This window comes from Scomber japonicus, chromosome 18 (genome assembly GCF_027409825.1).
Source record: "Scomber japonicus isolate fScoJap1 chromosome 18, fScoJap1.pri, whole genome shotgun sequence".
Lineage (NCBI taxonomy): Eukaryota > Metazoa > Chordata > Actinopteri > Scombriformes > Scombridae > Scomber > Scomber japonicus.
Window position 1 is genome coordinate 18891856 of NC_070595.1, and position 18923 is coordinate 18910778.

Below are 18923 nucleotides of genomic sequence, written 5' to 3' on the forward strand. Positions count from 1 at the left end.
ATGAATATTAATCCCTAATCTCTTTCATGTTTTTTTCTACGGCCGTACACCTCAGCATCTGGACCTGTCGCATCCTATCCCTGCGCAGAGCTGCATGGCAACGGGAGGAGGAGACTGCTCGGGATAAGGGAGGGTACCACGGTCCCACGTGTCCTCCTCACCGCAGACCCAGAGCATCTCTCCTCGCTTTCCCATCCTCCGTTTCCGCATACCGCAGATTCGCATATGCACACATATACATACACACACACACTCGTACAACCTCATCCACCCATACGCACTCTCCCGTTCTTCATATTTCCTCTCCGATCAGTCTTTAAGCCTGTATTGATCATTTCCACCATAAACCTAGGCTATGATCCATTTTTCATCGCACTGATATGCAAATCATAATTCTCCATAGCGGTGTTTACCGGAGCTGAGAAAGGTGAGAGAGAGAAAGAGAGAGAGAGAGAGAAAGGGAGAGGAGGGGAGAGATGAGAGGACGTGCATCATCAGATGTTTAGCAGATTCACTTTGGATCCTCGCCATCATTTCTTGCTGTGTGGTTTTTGCTCTTTTTCCTCCCCTCCACCGGCCGGGTTCGTGACATCTGCGGCTCTCGATGTTGTAATCCCGGGGAATATGTGAAGATCATGCTGTCGGTGTGGTGCTTCATGGTCTTTGCTGCAGTGGGCGAGAGGCTTGCAGTCTCAGGTAAGCGAGAGATGAGGGAGAGAGAGAGAGCGAGAGAGGGAGAGTGAAGGGGGTTTGGATGGAGAGCGGGAGCACCCTTTTCCTTTGCTTTGCATCTACATTTTTTCCCCTTGCACCAGCACTTTTCTAGCCTGTAGTAGGCTGTGATTTTATTGTAGTGGGATCTCGGTTCCAAGAAGCCTACTGGCCTAAAAAAGCGCTCTCTGATGCGGTAGATTTGCTGCATCAACACATTTCCATCGCAGCCTCATAACCTATATTCAACGTACCCATAAACATTTCCAACGAGGCTTTATCCATTAAACATATAAAATCACTATATCATAACTTGTTAAAACACCAAAGCAGTGTGTTTTTCAACCTGATTGATTATTGACTGGATTTTAAGTTATATAGGCCAGATGTATGTGTCTAAATGGGCGTCAATCCAGTAAAGACCATTATTTATTTTCCATCAAAGCCTTAAAACCCATTGTTGATCAAATTTCTTGTAGAGAAATGGCTGAAAAAACATAATTCATTAGTGTGATAAATTAGGTCACAGGGAACACTGATCTGAATGCTCTCTCAATATGTGTGACTTGTTTAATATACTGCTTATGACATTTAAATCTACCAGATTTTGCTTTGTTTCTAAAATCACTGCCAGATCAATTTTTAGCCTCACCCAGGCTCAGGTGTGTCACTTTACCTTTCTAAGCCCACTGCACACCTGTAAGTGTCCCTGTTGTTTTGTACCACCTGTAGGTGTGGACAGGAGCCCGGTGCAGGATGGAGATGGAGGCATCTGGGACTGGTTTACCCCAGCTGGGCGGCCAAATGGCGAGGACGCCACAACTGAAGTTACCTATCCAAAGCGGCTGGTGCAGCAGACCCGGTCGGAGGAGGAAATGGCTCATGGCTTCTTGGATACCAGGGTGAAGAATGATACCGGGGACACTTTGGTAAGTTAGTAATAATCCCTCCCTTTCTCCCATTTCTCTCTTATATCCACGTTCTGTTTATTTTCATGCTGAAGTGAGAAAATGCTGTGAATTCTCAACTCATTGGTCTTTAAGTGGGGCCCAGAGATACTCAGGGGTCCTTAACAGGGTTTCAGCAGTCTTTAAGCAAAATGAAGAGTAGATTAATCTGAATATGATTTGATTGAAAAGAAAGTAGGAGGAGAATGTTTGGGGATGTTCTTTGTGATCAGAGAAGTTATACTCACATACAGGTGGATCTTTTTTCTGTTCCTGCAGCTTGACACATTGGTCAGTAAACTCAAAATGTTTGAGAATCTAAAGTCTAGTCACCCTTACTGAAAAAAGATTCAGTACTTGTGGCTTTGCAGCATGTCTGTATGGACATATATGGGTGTGACAGCACCAAGACAGACATGTCATTCCTCTGATGGGAACCTCATTTTCCCCCTTGTCTGTAAAACAGCGCAGCACTTAGCTCACTGCTGCTCATGCGGCTCCTGCTACACAGGGATGACAGTGCAGGGTGGTGTCTTGCAGCAGTCTTCGCTCCCTGTTATTTTGACCCAGTTAGTCACTGAAAATCCCTTCGAATGTCCACAGTGAATTAACAGCAGCAGGAGTAAACCAAGACTGACAATTATCCCTATACCTTAACTCTGCTCTCCATCTGGCAACAAGTTCTCAAAACAAAACCTTCTGACCTGCTTTGCATGTGGAGGAGGCACAGTTTTATCAAAGAGCCACTTAAATGTTTGCATGCATGTATATAATGGCCCTCAGAGCTGCATGACAAAGCTCAGCCTCTCCTGAAATATTCAGTCGTCACAGCCGATCATCCTGCTGCCGTGCTGAGGCCTCTGACTTCTTCATTATTCAGTGGTGTGTTGAAGTATGTCCCCATTAATTATGAAACAGGCCTGTGTGAGAAGTGCTGCATGGTCCAAGAGTCTTCTTGAGCATCCACCCCATCCCTGCCCCTCTCTCTCTCTCTCTCCCTCTCTCTCTCTCTCTCTCTCTCTCTTTCTCTTTCTCTCTTTCTCTCTGTCACACTGATATGATGTAGTTCATTATAACTGTTATGAGAGAGTACCTTACACTCACTTGAGTCATATGTTTCAAGGTTAAAGATTAATATTGTCGCCCCCAGAGGAGAGAAGCTGTCTTAAACAAGAATGATATGTTAGTAAGAAAACCAACGTAAAATACACTTACAAAAAATAAGCTATCACACTGTTCAAGTAGAAAAGGTTTCAGTAGTCTCTGTTTCAGCCGCTGTGCTTCTTCGGACCTGCTGGTGTTTTTGTTTTTTAAAATATTGAAGAAGCTTGGGATGGGGAATGTGATAAATTTAGAAGCAGCAGTGGACAAGCAGAGGTTTTTTTTTCCTGTCACATCATGCTGTGTTGAAAATAGATGAAGCATCGTTATTAGCTTTACTGATTTGATTATTTCTTCTGTTTGTTGTTTGGGGTATTTTTTGCATTAGTGTACATTTTTTCAGCACAGATTGAATTACAATTATTTTAAGATTTTCAGGTGCATATGCTGCATATAATATTAATATTCATAATTAATAAATAACCTAAATTTACCAAGTTATGTGAATTATATGAGATACAGTAATTATTATCATAAATCAATGAAGAAAAACAACAAACTGAGCGCAGTTCTCACATAAATCTACCAGTTGTTTAATATTAAAGAAATGATATATATTGATTGAATTATGCATATTGGTTGTATACTCAATAATTAGTAATTCACATTAGAATATCCACTGTGGCTTAAAAAGGCTGTACAGTTGCTGCTTTAATCAGTCAAAGAGGAAATGGATGATGTCATATGATGGAAAGCTCCAGAGCCAGCTCCTTAAAGGACTTTGTGGTGAGATTGTTTTTTCCCATAATGAACTTTCAATCTCAGCTATTCAGCAACAATGGATGAGAAGTCCCTTAAATGATTTTGATTTATTTGATTTGATGAATTCACTCTTGTAGTATAGTATACTGAAAGACAGCAGAATGTTACATCAGTAAACATTAAAAACAGAGAGAAAAGATAAAATAGACACTTTGCACATGGACACAAGCCACAATAAAAGTGTGTTTACATACAACATTACAAACTGTGCTCAGAAGAGTTGAATTTTGAACATTTATGACTCCATCAGCTGAGGAAGATTGTGTGATATAGTCAAAAGCACCAGAACAGCTTCTAAATGGATCTAAATAATGATCAGAACACAAATCCATTGAATGTAAAGAGGAGAGACAATGTTATTGTACAGAGTTGGAGCGCTGATGGTCACCATGCTTCAGCCTCTCCAAGACAGTAGTAAGAAATCAGTTGTCTGTACTCACTGGAGGGAACAATTCCTGGATAGTGATGCATTTTATTGTAAAAGCCCAATGATTCACTGGAGCCTGGTTCCTCCAGACTGAGATCAAAGCCATGCTGGCACAGTCAGAGCAGCTGAAGAGACACACTGTTTAGTCTGCAGTACATCTCTCTCTCTCCTGGCCCTGCTGTCTCCTCACCTCCTTAGCTCTGGCAGGTGTCCATTAGGGACATTGGCACAGCGTGGCTGAATATAGACGACACCAGAAGTAAAGTTTTCTCCTCCTCCACCTCTCCTCCTTCTGTCTTCTGTCAAACCCCACTCTATCCATCACTATCACAAAACTCCAGCTCTGCTCTTAAACAGCAATAGCTCTCCGCAGTCAAATTAGCCTGAATGCGGCCAGCCAACATTGATCAATGAGGACTTTATCAATCGTAGTATTTCATCTGTTGAGATGCTTTTAGAGTGTACACACTATTGATTGCTTTGAATTATTCATGGGACTTTTTCAAAAACCCTCTTTGGCTTCTGTGGGGGGGGGGGGGGGGGGGGGGGGGGGGGGTCACACTTAACCAGAAATGTTTTATTACACTTTGATTTATCAACAACCAAATCTGTCTCTGTCACTTTTTTTTTGTTTGCAGCCCGTCCACTTGGCCCAGAGCTGTTTCCAAGTGGAAGCTTTTGGAGTCACTTTCACTCTGGACCTGGAGTTAAACCAGTTAGTATCACCGTCACTATACAGAATCATCTGATCTACTCACATTAGCATTTCTCCGCACTTAGGCAAATGCACTTTGCGCTCTCTATTATGTTACGTGACAAGATGGGGGAATACCAAAGTAGCACACAGCTGACACACACTACTTGATGCTTATGAGGTTACTCTGATGTTATTAGCAATTCTGATTCATGGTTATCCTGTTGATATATTCACATATTGTTTGTGACATACATTTTAAGGGAAGAGAGCAAATTTTGAATTCAGGATGATGAAGATGATGATGTTAGAAATATTCATAGCATCTCTACTCTTTTTTTGCAGTCATCTCCTGTCTTCAGAATATGTGGAACGGCACTTTAACCAGGATGGCAGACCCTCACAGTCTGTGGTAAGGCTTTGCGTGGGATGTGGATATATACTAATGGGAAGAAATATTGAATGTCGTGAGTGAACCTGTCTTTTGGCTTGCAGAAGGCAGAATAGTAATGAGATGAGTGGCAGCGCAGCACTCGGTTATTTGGCAACTGAATTCATTTGAAGTTTTTTTATCATACGCATTGACTTTAGGGTTGCAACTGCTATGGGAATTATTTTCATTATTGATCATTTTCTTGATCAGTTGTTTAGTTTTAAACATCAGACAACTGTGAAAAATCTCCATCCTAGTTTCCCAGACTTCAAATGTCTTGTTTTTGTCCGACCATCAAAGCTATTCAGTTCATCATCGTGTTAAGTCAAGAATAAGCATCAAAGTCTCACATTTGAGAACCAAGAATCACTGAATGTTTGACCTTGTGGCTTGAAAATAGACTGAAATGATGAATCAAAATCAAACCTGACTGATTGTTATAACTTTAAATGCTTTACATAATCTGGAGCTCATTATATAACATAATGTCATATTTTAAGGTCATCTAATGCAGATCAGTTTAGAGACAGAAGATGTGCTTTTTGTTTGTTTTTATCTTTAAAGGCTGACTTTAAACATTTGATTTCAGATTCTACAGTTTGATGTAATCCTCCTGTTTTATCTATTTTTGGCAAATGCGTTGTGTGCCCTCTGCTTCAAAAGTAGGCGGCTATGTTACCGTTGTTACACCTGTGCATGATGCGGTTCTGTACATACGTGGGTTTGCCCGTCAGTGGCGCGTGTATGAATGCCTCTCGGCCGTGGCCTTTCTCAGACAGCCGAGGAGAAAAGCCAGTGGATGCCTGTGGTATAAAAACCACAAGCTAAGAGAGGGAGAGAACCGTCTAGAGATAACGGGAAATAGATGAAAGCCCTGACATCTAATGTGATGTGTGCTTGTCAGACAGAACACAGGAATGTCACTGCATTCTGCTAGCCAGGAGGGATGAGTTATATATATATATATTTTTTTTTTGGTACAAATGTGGCACTCATTGCCCCCCACCACCACCACCCTAGCACCCACCCGCCAACCCAGCACTGCATGTCCCCACCCACAGTCGTTCCAAACTCTCCCTCAGTCCTCCTGACCAATCGCGAGCCTGTTTCCATAGCAACGAGTTAGCTCAGCAGTGTCATTAAGTTCTTGGCAGCAAAGAGAATGAAAGAATACCGAGAGGGAGGGAAGAGCAGAGCTAGCGAGAGAGGAAGAGGAGGAGGAGGAGGAAAAATGGGAGTAAAATGCCAGTTAATACAAAGGCAAGATTAGCTTTGGCTTTGCGAGGAGTTATGTTTGGGGTGCATGTGGGTTCATAGACAATTGGTTTGTGTGCAGAGTGGCGGGAGGGAGAGGAGGCTTGCAGGGTTGGGGATGGAGGCCTGTAGTCAGGCCAGATTGTCTCTCAGCTGGATGGAGGCCTCACGTGATGCCTCTGCTGCTGCTGGACATGGCAGGCGTGATACATCCAGGGCGGCGCGTCACCAGTCTTCTCTCTGTAGTCAAAACGCTTACATTTCCATTTGAAAAGCACCGAGGTGTCCTTTGCCTGAGCCGTCGTGGCGATGCTGAAACATCCCGCTGAACTCAATTTGATCCAGGTGAACCAATGTTTCTCACTTTTCTCACCTTTCCCGCTGGTTCGACTTCACCGCTGTGACCTTGTGAATCAGCGCGCCCACTTCTGAGGGAGTGTTAGCTGGAGATAAAAGATAGAGCTGTGATGGGGGAGTCAAGGTTTTTAAAAGGACAGGAAAAAGAAGACTTCCTATTGCTCTCATATGGTGTCTTTCAGGCACTACGTCAGCAAGCATCCGTCCTAGTGTTGCAGTATCCCATGTTAATGTTAAACTCTCATATCTATCCGTGTGGGTGTTAATTTATTGACGAGATCCTTGCGCAGGGTTTACTTCCATCTCTATTGTCAGTGGAGTAGAGTGGAGTAGAGCACATGGCACAAGTAGGTCACAAACTGTGCCATAAATGCCATAGTGGGGAAGATGGGGGGGAGATGTTGGAGTTGTGAGAGGTTTTCTCCTTATCGCTGGCCTATCACGATAACCAATGAAGTATGAAAATGTACATGTAAAGCTCAAGTGTGTCAGTAGTGGTTGTTCCATTGTGTCCACAGGGAGGGGAGCACTGCTACTACCAGGGAAGGTTAAGAGGTTTATCAGAGTCCTGGGCAGCTGTCTCCACCTGCCACGGCTTGTGGTGAGCCTGATAATAAACCTTTACTTATTAGAGGCCTGTTTTTTTTTCTACTTTTCTGACCCTTCCTGTTGTACATCTCACCATCCTTTTCTTGTTGTTTGTTTCTTAGCGGCATGTTCTCTGATGGCTTCTTCTCTTATGGGATTGAACCAATTCACAATGGGAGCAATCAGGTAAATAGTCTGGGGATAGTAGCTGTTAAGAGCTGCAGGTTAAGATTCTGGGTGCTGATGCTCATGTTTTTAGGTTCTGATGTTTCTAATTTCATCCATCTGTATTCTGTTGTAGGATAATGGCGCTCACTTAATCCGCAGGATGCCTGATATCAGACTTTCCCCACACTGCCCAGGTACAGAAGCACATTTATAGCATATTTGACGCTTATCACATGAGTATAATTTATACATTTTCTTATTTTTCTTACATTGAAATATAACCACCCTGTCTTCAGTTAGATAAATAAGACCAAACCACTTGTGCATTGTAAATAGTACTTATTATTCCCATGGGAACTGTGTGTATTATTTTCTAATGAAACTCAAAAACACAACAATGCATTCTCTCCTACTCACAAATATTGGGATGACTTGATTGTTTTTTCTCAATGGAATAAAACGAAGTAAGAATACTTTGACCCAGAGAGTGAGCAATTTAGAGACAAGACTGAAGTGATAAAGTTAATTCATTTTTTTTTATCAGGATCTGTAATGAATTTGAGATAGTAATGTGTCCCACTGCACCTCGCCGTACTTAATATTACTTTAAGTGCCTGCAACTCTGCTTCTCTGTGTGTCCAGACTGTACAGAGGATGGCGAGTGGGATAGCAGAGGAGGTGACGGTGATGACAACACACCAGATCAAATGAGTGAGCGGCAGGTGTCTGGGGGGCTGAGGCGATCCAAGAGATATGTTCGCAAGCCCTCCGTCCAGACTGAGACCAAATACATTGAGCTGATGGTGGTCAACGACAATGACATGGTCAGTAAGATGATAATTATTCTGTTAATTATGTGCATGTCCAATGTGCACAGGTGATATTTGTAGTCTAGGAAAATTGGAAATTAATTTATTTGCCTGGTGGTTGCTTAACATGATTTTCTGACAATAACTACATCATGATTGTAAAAAGTCTGAATACATGCCTGTCAGGTCAAATTAATGACATCTAAAGGCATAAATATGGCAGTGACGTTATATCGACATACTGTGTAACTTTAAAATGATATCAGCTCACCGACTTTAAAGATGTTTATTACTGATGACAGCAGCTGAGGTGGTCTTTGACTCTGGTGTTAAATCCAGTTATGCTGAGGAAGTGAGTTTGAAGATAAATCCACTTAATCCCAAAAGTTTAAAAAATAAACTCCCCCCAAACAGCTCTGGATCAGAGCAGAATCGGGTGTTTATTCCTCTGGAGGTGGATGGCACTCAGCAGCCATCTGTCAACAAGCAGCTCTGTCTGTCCCCCCCATCCAGCCCCATGATACATGCAAATATTTCGCCCTTAGCTTCACTTAATTCAGCTCAGTTTAGCCAATCCTGTCCAGCACTTGCAACATAAAAAAAGAACAGTGCAGACCGCAGGAACTTTAGTGGGTGGAAACTCAGATACAGGCATGGATGGAAGATCAAATCCAGATAGTTGTGGAATTACAACAGTACAGAGCAAGCCAGCTCTAACTAAACTGACAGGGTTGTCTTTCACAGCTTGTGTTTTAGTCCGTGCATCAGACATCCAAATCCATACACACAAGCACTGAAAAAGTGAGGTTTTCATAATATGGCCCTTTTTAATGGTTCTAACTCACTAAATGGACTTGAGACAGTGAGTCAAGTGTTTTTCAGTAACATTTTGTTCTCTCAGCACTCAACAGATTAAAGTGTCAGTTTCTTTTTCATTTAATCAACAGTTGTTTCTGTATGCCAGTACAAGAGTAAGATATGAAGGCTGTTTCATGATGTCCCAAGTTCTTCCATTATTTAGTGTGTATCTAAGCTGAGTTAAATCCTATTTTCTGGTAAATTAATTAAAAGAAGGGGCTCTTACATATGGTGATGGATACTCATGTTCAACAAGGTTAGCTTTGTCCAACAGTAGAGTAAAGAAACATGATTTAGTGATTCCACAAAATCAGTGAAACATCCATTTGAACTTATGGCAATGAAAAATTTCTTAACTACAGACATTATGTGCATATTTATGTGTCTGGTGTGTGTGTGTGTGTGTGTGTGTGTGTGTGTGTGTGTGTGTGTGTGTGTGTGTGTGTGTGTGTGTGTGTGTGTGTGAATGTGATCCCTCTCTTACACCATCTGTGTATCTTTGTCTCTACACAGATTGTACAGCTGCGTCGTTCTGGCAGCCAAACCAAGAACTTTGCCAAAGCGGTGGTCAACATGGCAGATGCGGTATGAGCTTTGTTTCTTGGATTATAAATCTCCTTCTCCTAAACTCTGAATACACATACACACACACACACACACACACACACACACACACACACACACACACACACACACACACACACACACCACCACCACCACCACCACCTGTCAAGACATGCATGCAGGCTTATTGCCACATCTAAAAATCATTTATCAATAGCAGTGCACAGTTTTAGACACTCAGGCTGTCACACCAGCAAAGCAGTGGAGTGATTGACATGTTTGGTCCCCAGATCTACAAGGAGCAGCTGAACACACGAATTGTGTTGGTTGCCATGGAGACCTGGACGTCTAAAAATATGATGCCAGTAGTGGAAGACCCATTGATAACGCTACAGAACTTCATGAAGTACAGAAAAGACAACATCAAAGAGCCGAGTGACGTCGTCCATCTTTTCTCGTAAGAGAACTGAACCAAAAATAAATCAATCAATCAAATATTTAAAGAATTGAATTTTGATTGATAATTCAGTATTTATTTGTAAATAATATCTTTCTTGTGCACTCCAGAGGGCGTACGTTTCAAAGTAGCCGCAGTGGGACGGCATACACAGGAGGAGTGTGCTCTCTAATGAGGGGAGGAGGTATCAACGAGGTGAGACAAATCTGGAAGAGGTTAAATCTGACGTTGCACCAGGATGAGATTCATTTTGACTCAGATTAAGATTAATCAGTGTTTAGCTAAAAGCAGCTTCAAATGTTTGAGCCAAATAAAGATTTTAATTCATCTTTGTTGCACAATTTAAAACAAATCCTAGATTAGAAAAACTATTATGTTTAATGATTTTTAAACCAAAGTTGAATATTAATTTAGATGATCTCACATGTCACTTTAAATTTGACATCAGAGATAAAATATTTAAGAGTCTGGAGCAACATGATTTTAATTTTGCGCAAATTAAACTGAGATGTAAAGAAAAACCTGTTAAGCTTAAAACAATATTTGAAGTATCAGTGCAACAGAATTGTAAGATAAACCCTGATTTAATCCTGTTTAGCACAACACACCATATCTATCTGATTTTATATATAAATGTCTCATGTGTGGATATGTATGTTTGTTTCAGTATGGGAATGTAGGTGCAATGGCCATCACTTTGTGCCAGAGCCTTGGCCAGAACATCGGGATGAGGTGGAACAACGCACGCAACTCTGCAGGTAAAAGACAACCGGAAGATCTTGATAATAGAGAGAAAGGTTCAAGAAGATCATTGTTGGTAAGGTTAAGGCAGAGGACACCAGTGATGGAGGGGATTGATAGCAGCGTGTGTGTGTGTGTGTGTGTGTGTGTGTGTGTGTGTGTGTGTGTGTGTGCGTGTGTGCGTGTGTGTGTGAAGGGGGGGGGTCATGTCCCTGTCCAGTAGGTCTCTCCTGTAATTAGACTTCTCCATTAGGTGATTAGTCACCTGCGTCCTAGAAGGAGGGGGTGGTGGTTAGAGAATGGCTGCCACTGAACAATGGGATTTGTGATTTATGTTGAAGAATCATTAGATCCATTATTCAATGCCAGGACAAGAGCTCAGTGCACATGCGATAGGGCCGGTACCTCTGTCACTAATGTGTAGGAAAATGATATCGAGCCAGGAGTGGCTTCTTCAACCTTTTTCCTCCTTGTTGATTATAGATATGTTTCTAAGGCATGTCAATGGTAGCGTTGTAAATGCTGATCACTGTGTATTTGATCTATTCCTCCAGGAGACTGCAGGTGCCCGGACACCTGGTTGGGCTGCATCATGGAAGACACGGGGTAAGGATAAGATTCAAACCAGTATAACACCTCTCCTCTTCCTTTGGCGACATGATTTAACAGTAGACAGCATGACTGTTTTCTTGAGGCACTTGCTCTAAGCTGTGATTTGTTCACTCAATTAGACAATTAAACACCTGTAACAGATGGATGCTTCGACTTTTGTTCAGCTTTCAATGAGCCAAAGTGGTGATTAGTGTGCCGACCACCAAGAAAGAATCACAAATGATAAATTAAAAGTATTTACCACATGAGTGATTTAGATTTGGCTCTCGATACCAGATGGAACAATACAGATTTCAATTATTCATTTGAGTAATATCTTATTACAGATGGTTATATTTCTGTCAGATTGCAAAGTGATGGCACAGACACCCACATCGGATCTGGCATTGCTTACTGGCAGAAAAGCGTTGTGCTGATTTGTTTATTGTGTCAGTTTTTTAACACGTCCTGGTCTCAATTTGTGTGTGTGTGTGTGTGTGTGTGTGTGTGTGTGTGTGTGTGTGTGTGTGTGTGTGTGTGTGTGTGTGTGTGTGTGTGTGTGTGTGTGTGTGAACATAGATACTATCTGCCCAGGAAGTTTTCTCGCTGCAGTGTTGACGAGTACATCCAGTTCTTGCTCCAGGGGGGTGGGAGCTGCCTCTTCAACAAGCCCAACAAGGTGAGGGCCATGTGATGTGAGAGGGGCAGCCTTTGAGAATAATTAATTACCCTTACAGTGTCATTTCCATTAGGTCATGTATTTATTATTTACTGACTAATGACTGGACTGTGGTATATTTTGTGTTTTCTTCCTTTCAGTAATGCCCTCTTTACTTCCTGCCAACAATCTCCTACTGACACATTTCATCTCTCCCCCATCTGTCAGTCACTTAGATGTGCTCATACTGTATATTTGGCTCTCTGTCTCTCTCAGCTGCTGGACCCTCCAGAGTGTGGGAACGGCTTTGTGGAGCCAGGGGAAGAGTGTGATTGTGGATCCCAGGTGGTGAGTACCCATTTTTACATCATCTCTGTGCAGGTCTCCATATGAGCACTGGAGGGGTGCAGTGTTTGCTGGAACAGAGCTGAAGGCTTGGTTTTTGTGTCTGTACCTACAGGAGTGCGCCCGTAGTGGAGGAGCCTGCTGCAAAAAGTGCACACTTACCCATGACGCCATGTGCAGTAATGGACTGTGCTGCAGTGGGTGCAAGGTGAGTTGACCTTTGAGTCAAATTGAACCCAAATGAACTCAAAATGAACATTCATTTCTGCTAAATAAGTGATTTTTGTGGACTAGCAACACATTTAGCATTCAGCTGTCCCAGTTTTGATTATCAATTTCTCAGAAATTAAAAATAACTTATAGACTTATATACATAAGTGTGTGTATGTATGTTTTTGACCATCAAATACCTTATTTTCAGCCCAATACAGGTCAATCTATTTAAATATAATTAAAATGCAGAAGGTCTAAGGCTTTAAACCAGGGCAGAAACAAGAATGAGAAAACTGTATATTGCCTTAAATCTGCATTACCATACAGCATGTATGGCACTCTAACATGCATGAGAAATCATCTTTCTGATAACTATTAAGACTTCTCCAGCATTTACCTGATGCCTTTTGTTGTTGTGTCTCAGTATGAGCGGAGAGGCGTGGTGTGTCGAGATGCTGTGAACGACTGTGATATCCCAGAGACCTGCACCGGAGACTCCAGCCAGGTAGCTTTGACTGTATATAACACTATAAAAAAACCCATTAACCAGACTATCACGTACATACTGTAATTTTCTTCTTTTGCAGTGCCCTCATAATGTCCACAAGCTGGATGGCTACATATGTGATAATACTCAGGGTCGGTGTTACGGCGGGCGATGTAGGACTCGTGATGGGCAGTGTAAGGGACTCTGGGGTTACAGTAAGTGTTAAACTCATTCACAGCACAATCATCCTCTTTCACCGAGGCAGTATGATTTACAGGCATATCATAATTCTCCTGCTTGGCTTTGTAGTGCTATTCTCCCTGCTATATTTATGACACTACATTTCTTCGTCCTCCCAGATTCAGCAGACAGGTTTTGTTATGAGAAGCTTAACGCTGAGGGGACAGAGAAAGGCAACTGTGGTCCGGGCCCTGACGGTCAGGGCTGGCTACAATGCAACAAGCCGTGAGTCACGTTATCCCGATCCCTGATCTTTACTTATGTTCTTGTAGAAAAATAATATTCATTTATTGTAGTAGTAATATCTCAAATCCATTTTGTGTAAATATTGCTTGGATGAGACTGGCTTTAAGTGTCGAGCCAAAGCATAAACTGCTCCATTTAAATGACATATTCCTTCATAATGTAGGAGTATAGGGGGCATGAAATACTTTTTTGTAACTGGACCACCTGTATTGAAAACCAAAAGAAGTAAGTAGCATGAGTAGCCCAAGTTTATGTGCGTTGTTCACTTTTTCCTGTTTTAGGGATGTTTTATGTGGCTTCCTGTTCTGTGTCAACATTACCATCAAGCCAAAGTTCGGAGACCTGCAAGGTGAGGTGACCAGCTTCACCATCTACCACCAGAACAAGTACCTGGACTGCCGGTGAGTGGGACACATCCATCTGATATGCAACAACTAAGAGAGTATTAGTGTAATGGCTAATTCTATTCCTCCTTTCCTCACCTATATGACATGTTTTTTGATGCTTCCCTCAGAGGTGGCCATGCTCTGCTGGAAGACGGCTCAGACCTGGGCTATGTGGAGGATGGCACTCCCTGTGGCCCCAACATGATGTGTTTGGAGCGACGCTGCCTCCCTGTGGCAGCCTTCAACCTTAGCAGCTGTGCAGGATCCAACTTTGGACGCATCTGTTCCGACCACGGGGTAAAAAATCCTGACTTTTCAACGGTCCAGTAAACATTGATTTAGTGATTTGCAGGTTTAAGATTTTAAAGTAAATCAGGACTAAATTGAATTGAAAAATTAATGTTTTTTAGATGTCTAAGTTACATGCTTCACATTGAGATATAGACATTAAGATCCTTAAACAACTTTCACTTTACAATCAAATTAAGCCCAGTTTTAACATAAATTCACAGAAGCTCCAAATCCATACCTGCTGCAACATGTTTTTTTTAGCACCTCGCTGTGCTAGTTTCTTTCTCTTAGCAACTATTTCACTTAATGTCATCTGTCTCTCTTGTAGACCTGCAGTAATGAGGTGAAGTGTATCTGTGACAGGGACTACACAGGGAAGGACTGCAGTGTGTTTGATCCTATCCCTGAGCCTACGGTCCCGACGGGCCCAGAGAAGAAAGGTCCATAGCGCCTCTCAAGCTGATCACGTCTCTCTTTCTGTCTGCCCCTCATATCCCCCTCATAGTCTCTGCCCATCATCATCGTAGCTTCTAAATGTACTGAAGTGGAGGGCAATACTCTGCCCTCAAACACAGTGGGCAGTTCACCTGATTACTGTGAGAAAGTTAACATCAATATTTACACCACACAGTGTTTTCCTTCCTGCTGCGTCCTGGTTTTCAGTGTTGGGAGAGAGCGTGTGGGTGTTTGTTGAGCCATGTTTATTCATTAGAGTATATGTGCATGTATGTCAGTGTATGTGTGTGTGTTTGTGTGTGTGTGTGTATGGTGAAACTGTATGTCTTTCAGGCACTGCCATCTTCAAGTGTCTTCCTTACTTTCTTGCAGTCTGCCAATGACACAGAGCAATTGAGCAGCTGCTCTCATAGGGCCAAAAAATCCACCCTGAGCAAGAGGGTGTCCAGCTGAAAGAGCAGGAGAGGGGGAATGAGAACAAAGTAATAAAACACTCTCTCTCCTTTTGTTTTTGTAACTGTTGTCTCCCTGACCTCCCTCGCTCACCCGCCCGTTCTCCCACCTCCACCCCACGTGCTGGTTTCCTTCTCTTTCCTTCCATCTCTCTGTCTCTGTCTGCAGGTATCTTACCATCTGCCTCTTTCTCTCTCTTTCTAGTTGATGTTGTTGATGTACAGTGTTGATGCTGTCCTCTGACGTGTGTTTTTTAGTGGTGTTGTTTTGTTTCTGCCCTTCCTCCTCCTCCTCCTCCTCCGCACCCTTCCTCCCCCCTCCTTCCTCTGCGCAGGTCCCAGTGGCACCAATATCATAATAGGGTCCATCGCAGGTGCTATTCTCCTGGCAGCTATAGTCCTAGGGGGAACAGGATGGGGATTTAAGTAAGAGTTCTGGCATGCCTTTGTGTACCTGTCTGCTTCTACCTCAAAGGATCCCCCGCCCCCTCCCACTCTCACCCCTCTGATATACAGTAGACGCCCATTTGCAAGTCATCACCCAACCCAAGGAGGGGAAATAGGGATTCGAGTTTGAGACATGTTATTGAACAGCTTTTGGCGTTAAACTCCATGCAAAAAAACACAGATTCTTCAACCCTGAGCTCCATCCTGCACCTTTCCTTCCCCTCCCTCCTCTACAAGCCTAGCCTTTTATTGTAATAATAGGGAAGGACAGAGGTAATAATCTGCCAGGAACCACTACTGCAATTTTCTGAAGTCCACTAAACTGATCCCACTTACTCTACTGGTGCCACATCTGGAAGTTCCCCCTACTTGCAGTATTCCCTGAATCCATCTCCCAATTTCAGTCTCCATGAAGTGATGCAAATGTGTAATGTTGCAGTGGATTAACTCACTCTTTTTAAAAAAAATAATGTACCTATGGTGCTATTTTAGCCTGCATTATCCTGCTCTTCTCCTATAGGCAGCACCCTAACCCCTAAATGCCTGAAGTGCTTCTTCTGCACTATCCCACCTGTGCATGCTTGCTATTGTTCACTCCTTATACTCTGACCTAAAAGGACTGCTCATACTTAGACAGTTGCAACAGATGAAAAGCTATTTTAAAAAGTAACATTTAAAACACTTTTAGCATGTAACATGTCGTTAACAGTCCTTTTTGGGTCAGAGGTAAGTATCTGTGCATTTGTGCATGAGCTGTAAGCAAGAAATGTTCTCTTCCTAGTCAGCCCTCTGGCTTAGAGGGTGCGTAGTCATTTCTGTTGTGGCGCCCTGTCAGATCCAAACCTTCTGGGACTTAGAGGGTCAACGCCATGATTGCTGTAGACCCGCTGCATGTGATGTCATTACTACTATTTTGGGAAGAAAGATTTTGGAGAGGATTGGTAGATGAATAATGGATTGAATGACTGGCTGAGTCATTGATTGCTTCATTTTTTGTCCTAAAATCTGATAGCGCTGTGGGTAAATTTCAACAGAGTATAGCCAGTGAAAGAGAATTATTCTAATATTGATGCGATTTTATATCCACATGTATTATAACATCATGTGTATGTGAGGTTTTAACAATTCTAACTATAAACCTGTTCATGTCTTCTTGTCCAGTTATACTGTTCATTTTTACTTATCCTTTCAATTTCATGCTAGTTTAAATGCAAGTAGATCAACTTTATAACATGTCTCTAAAAGGTTAAGTTTGTTAGTCATTATTTTGTCATTTTTCCTATTGACACTGATATATCTTGACATTTTGTCTTTTCTCTCGTGTGCTCATGGGATGCAGGAACATTCGAAGAGGAAGGTATAACTTTGCAGGGTGTTGTCCATGGAGCATCATCCCAAAACATCCCATCACATCCCAGATCCCCCCAGCATGGTTCTTAATCCTTTTATCCACCCTCTGAGGATCATCCCTTGACTCATTCCTACAGAGCATCATGCAGTCTGGTTGTCCTCTGTGGCTTTTAGTTTCATCTCACTGCTCCTCGTTCTTGAATGATTCATTCCATTTACATAATCACAGAACTCCCCATCCCTGTTCCCCCATCCTATAAAATTATAATAAAGCATAACTGCTTTTTCCATTTTCCACCATTATCTCCTGTTTCCCATGCAACCACAGTATTTATTTTAACAATCTGTTTTTTACTTGTCTTTCAGATCTGGTGGGGGATAAGATGTCAGTCTGTCTTTCTGTCTATGTGTCCTGTCTACTCCTGTCTTCCTCCTCGCACTGTGTCGTTTCCACATTGGAGAAGAGGGGAATTTCAAAAAAGTCTTCCACTCCTGTCCTAAATCTCTCCAAACCTCTTCCGATTATCGTCTCCTCCACACCCCTGTCTGCTCCTTTCGTCTGTCCTCCTGCCTGGCTCTGCTGCCCTCCAGGCTGTGGAGCTCTTCTTACCATACCAGCCAAATCATACTTGTGTGGCTGCTTCCAGCAGGGCACTGAGGATTGTGTCTGGGCCACATCTAGAGAGAGCAGGTGGAGACACCACCAGGACGGTGGCTCTAAGAAAGGTGCTTTGGTGTCTGTAGCCCCTTTCCTCACATCTCGGAGAGTCTGATAGAGAACATATCAACGGTGGACCAATTTAATATGAGACATGTCTTTCCAATGCCTGCCTGCCTGCACACAAACTCAACCTGGCCACCGACCGAGTCCACATTTTAATGCTGGACTAGCACATAGACTGGCCATCTAATAGACTATTATGATGCTGAAATGTAACAGGAGTTGAATAGTTTCTTTCTGTCTTAAAGAAGAAGGACCCGAGGCACAGTTCCTCCAAAGCCAGTCCATGACTGGGTGCATCTCAAATGGACACAGACGTGTTTTAATCTAAAATGTTTGGCAACATAGAAATAACTGAAAAGAAAACTAACACTGGACTGTCATTAGCATGTTTTCCAAAGAGAGGCTGAAGATGGACCAATGATCATATAGGATGACCAATCAACCATTAGCCAGAGCCCAGACTGATAACTTAACTTTATGTTCATTATTTGTTCTTTTAACTTTGAGGCGTCCTACCTGCCACCCCTCCCTCACACAAGTTTTCAGGTACAAAAAGGGAAGCTAGGTGTTAAGGTTTTGGGATCATTTTAAAAACATTGAAACTTTGAAGCAGCAGAGACCGTAACTTAGTGTTTTCAACCACAACATACATTCCACAAAACGTGTCTGTCTGTGTGCGTGCTCACCACTTTCAGGCCCAAAAGTTTGTACGCTTCAGAGGGTTAATCTGTGTGTGTTTGTTCATGAGTGAATGTACGGGTATGCAAGGGATTTTTAAAAAGAAGAGAAGAATGTATGTGTGTTTACATTAGTGTTTGGGGCAGTTGTGTCCATGTACACTTTAACACTCCTCCTATCACAGGTAGATAGGCAGGTTTTTACCTCTAGAATATCATCTCTTTCTACAGCCTGTTGTGCGCTGCAGCCATGGCACCATAAAAGGCAGCACATTAATAAAGAATACAACTGTTTTTACTGTATGTCATGTATCTACAGAAAATGAGCACTAGCCAACTGTATGCACACCTATTTGTAAATATGTGCAAGATATACTGAATGTTAAATGCACTGTATGAAAAAAAAAAATTTAAAAGCTAGTTTTATCT

General features: G+C 42.4%; 1 protein-coding gene across 1 annotated transcript; it reads left to right on the forward strand.

Moving 5' to 3' along the window:
* Window positions 1–498: 498 nt before the first annotated feature.
* LOC128379268 (disintegrin and metalloproteinase domain-containing protein 11-like) lies at window positions 499–17203 on the forward strand. The gene is given in 26 exon segments (XM_053338894.1): window positions 499–537; window positions 539–594; window positions 596–696; window positions 1444–1640; window positions 4647–4723; window positions 5048–5114; window positions 7265–7347; window positions 7457–7520; window positions 7636–7696; window positions 8145–8326; window positions 9683–9754; window positions 10024–10190; window positions 10301–10385; window positions 10858–10948; window positions 11486–11537; window positions 12102–12201; window positions 12457–12528; window positions 12641–12733; window positions 13163–13243; window positions 13326–13440; window positions 13585–13690; window positions 13993–14112; window positions 14226–14394; window positions 14717–14828; window positions 15632–15722; window positions 17083–17203. Coding segments are annotated over 26 exon segments (2574 nt in total).
* Window positions 17204–18923: the final 1720 nt, after the last annotated feature.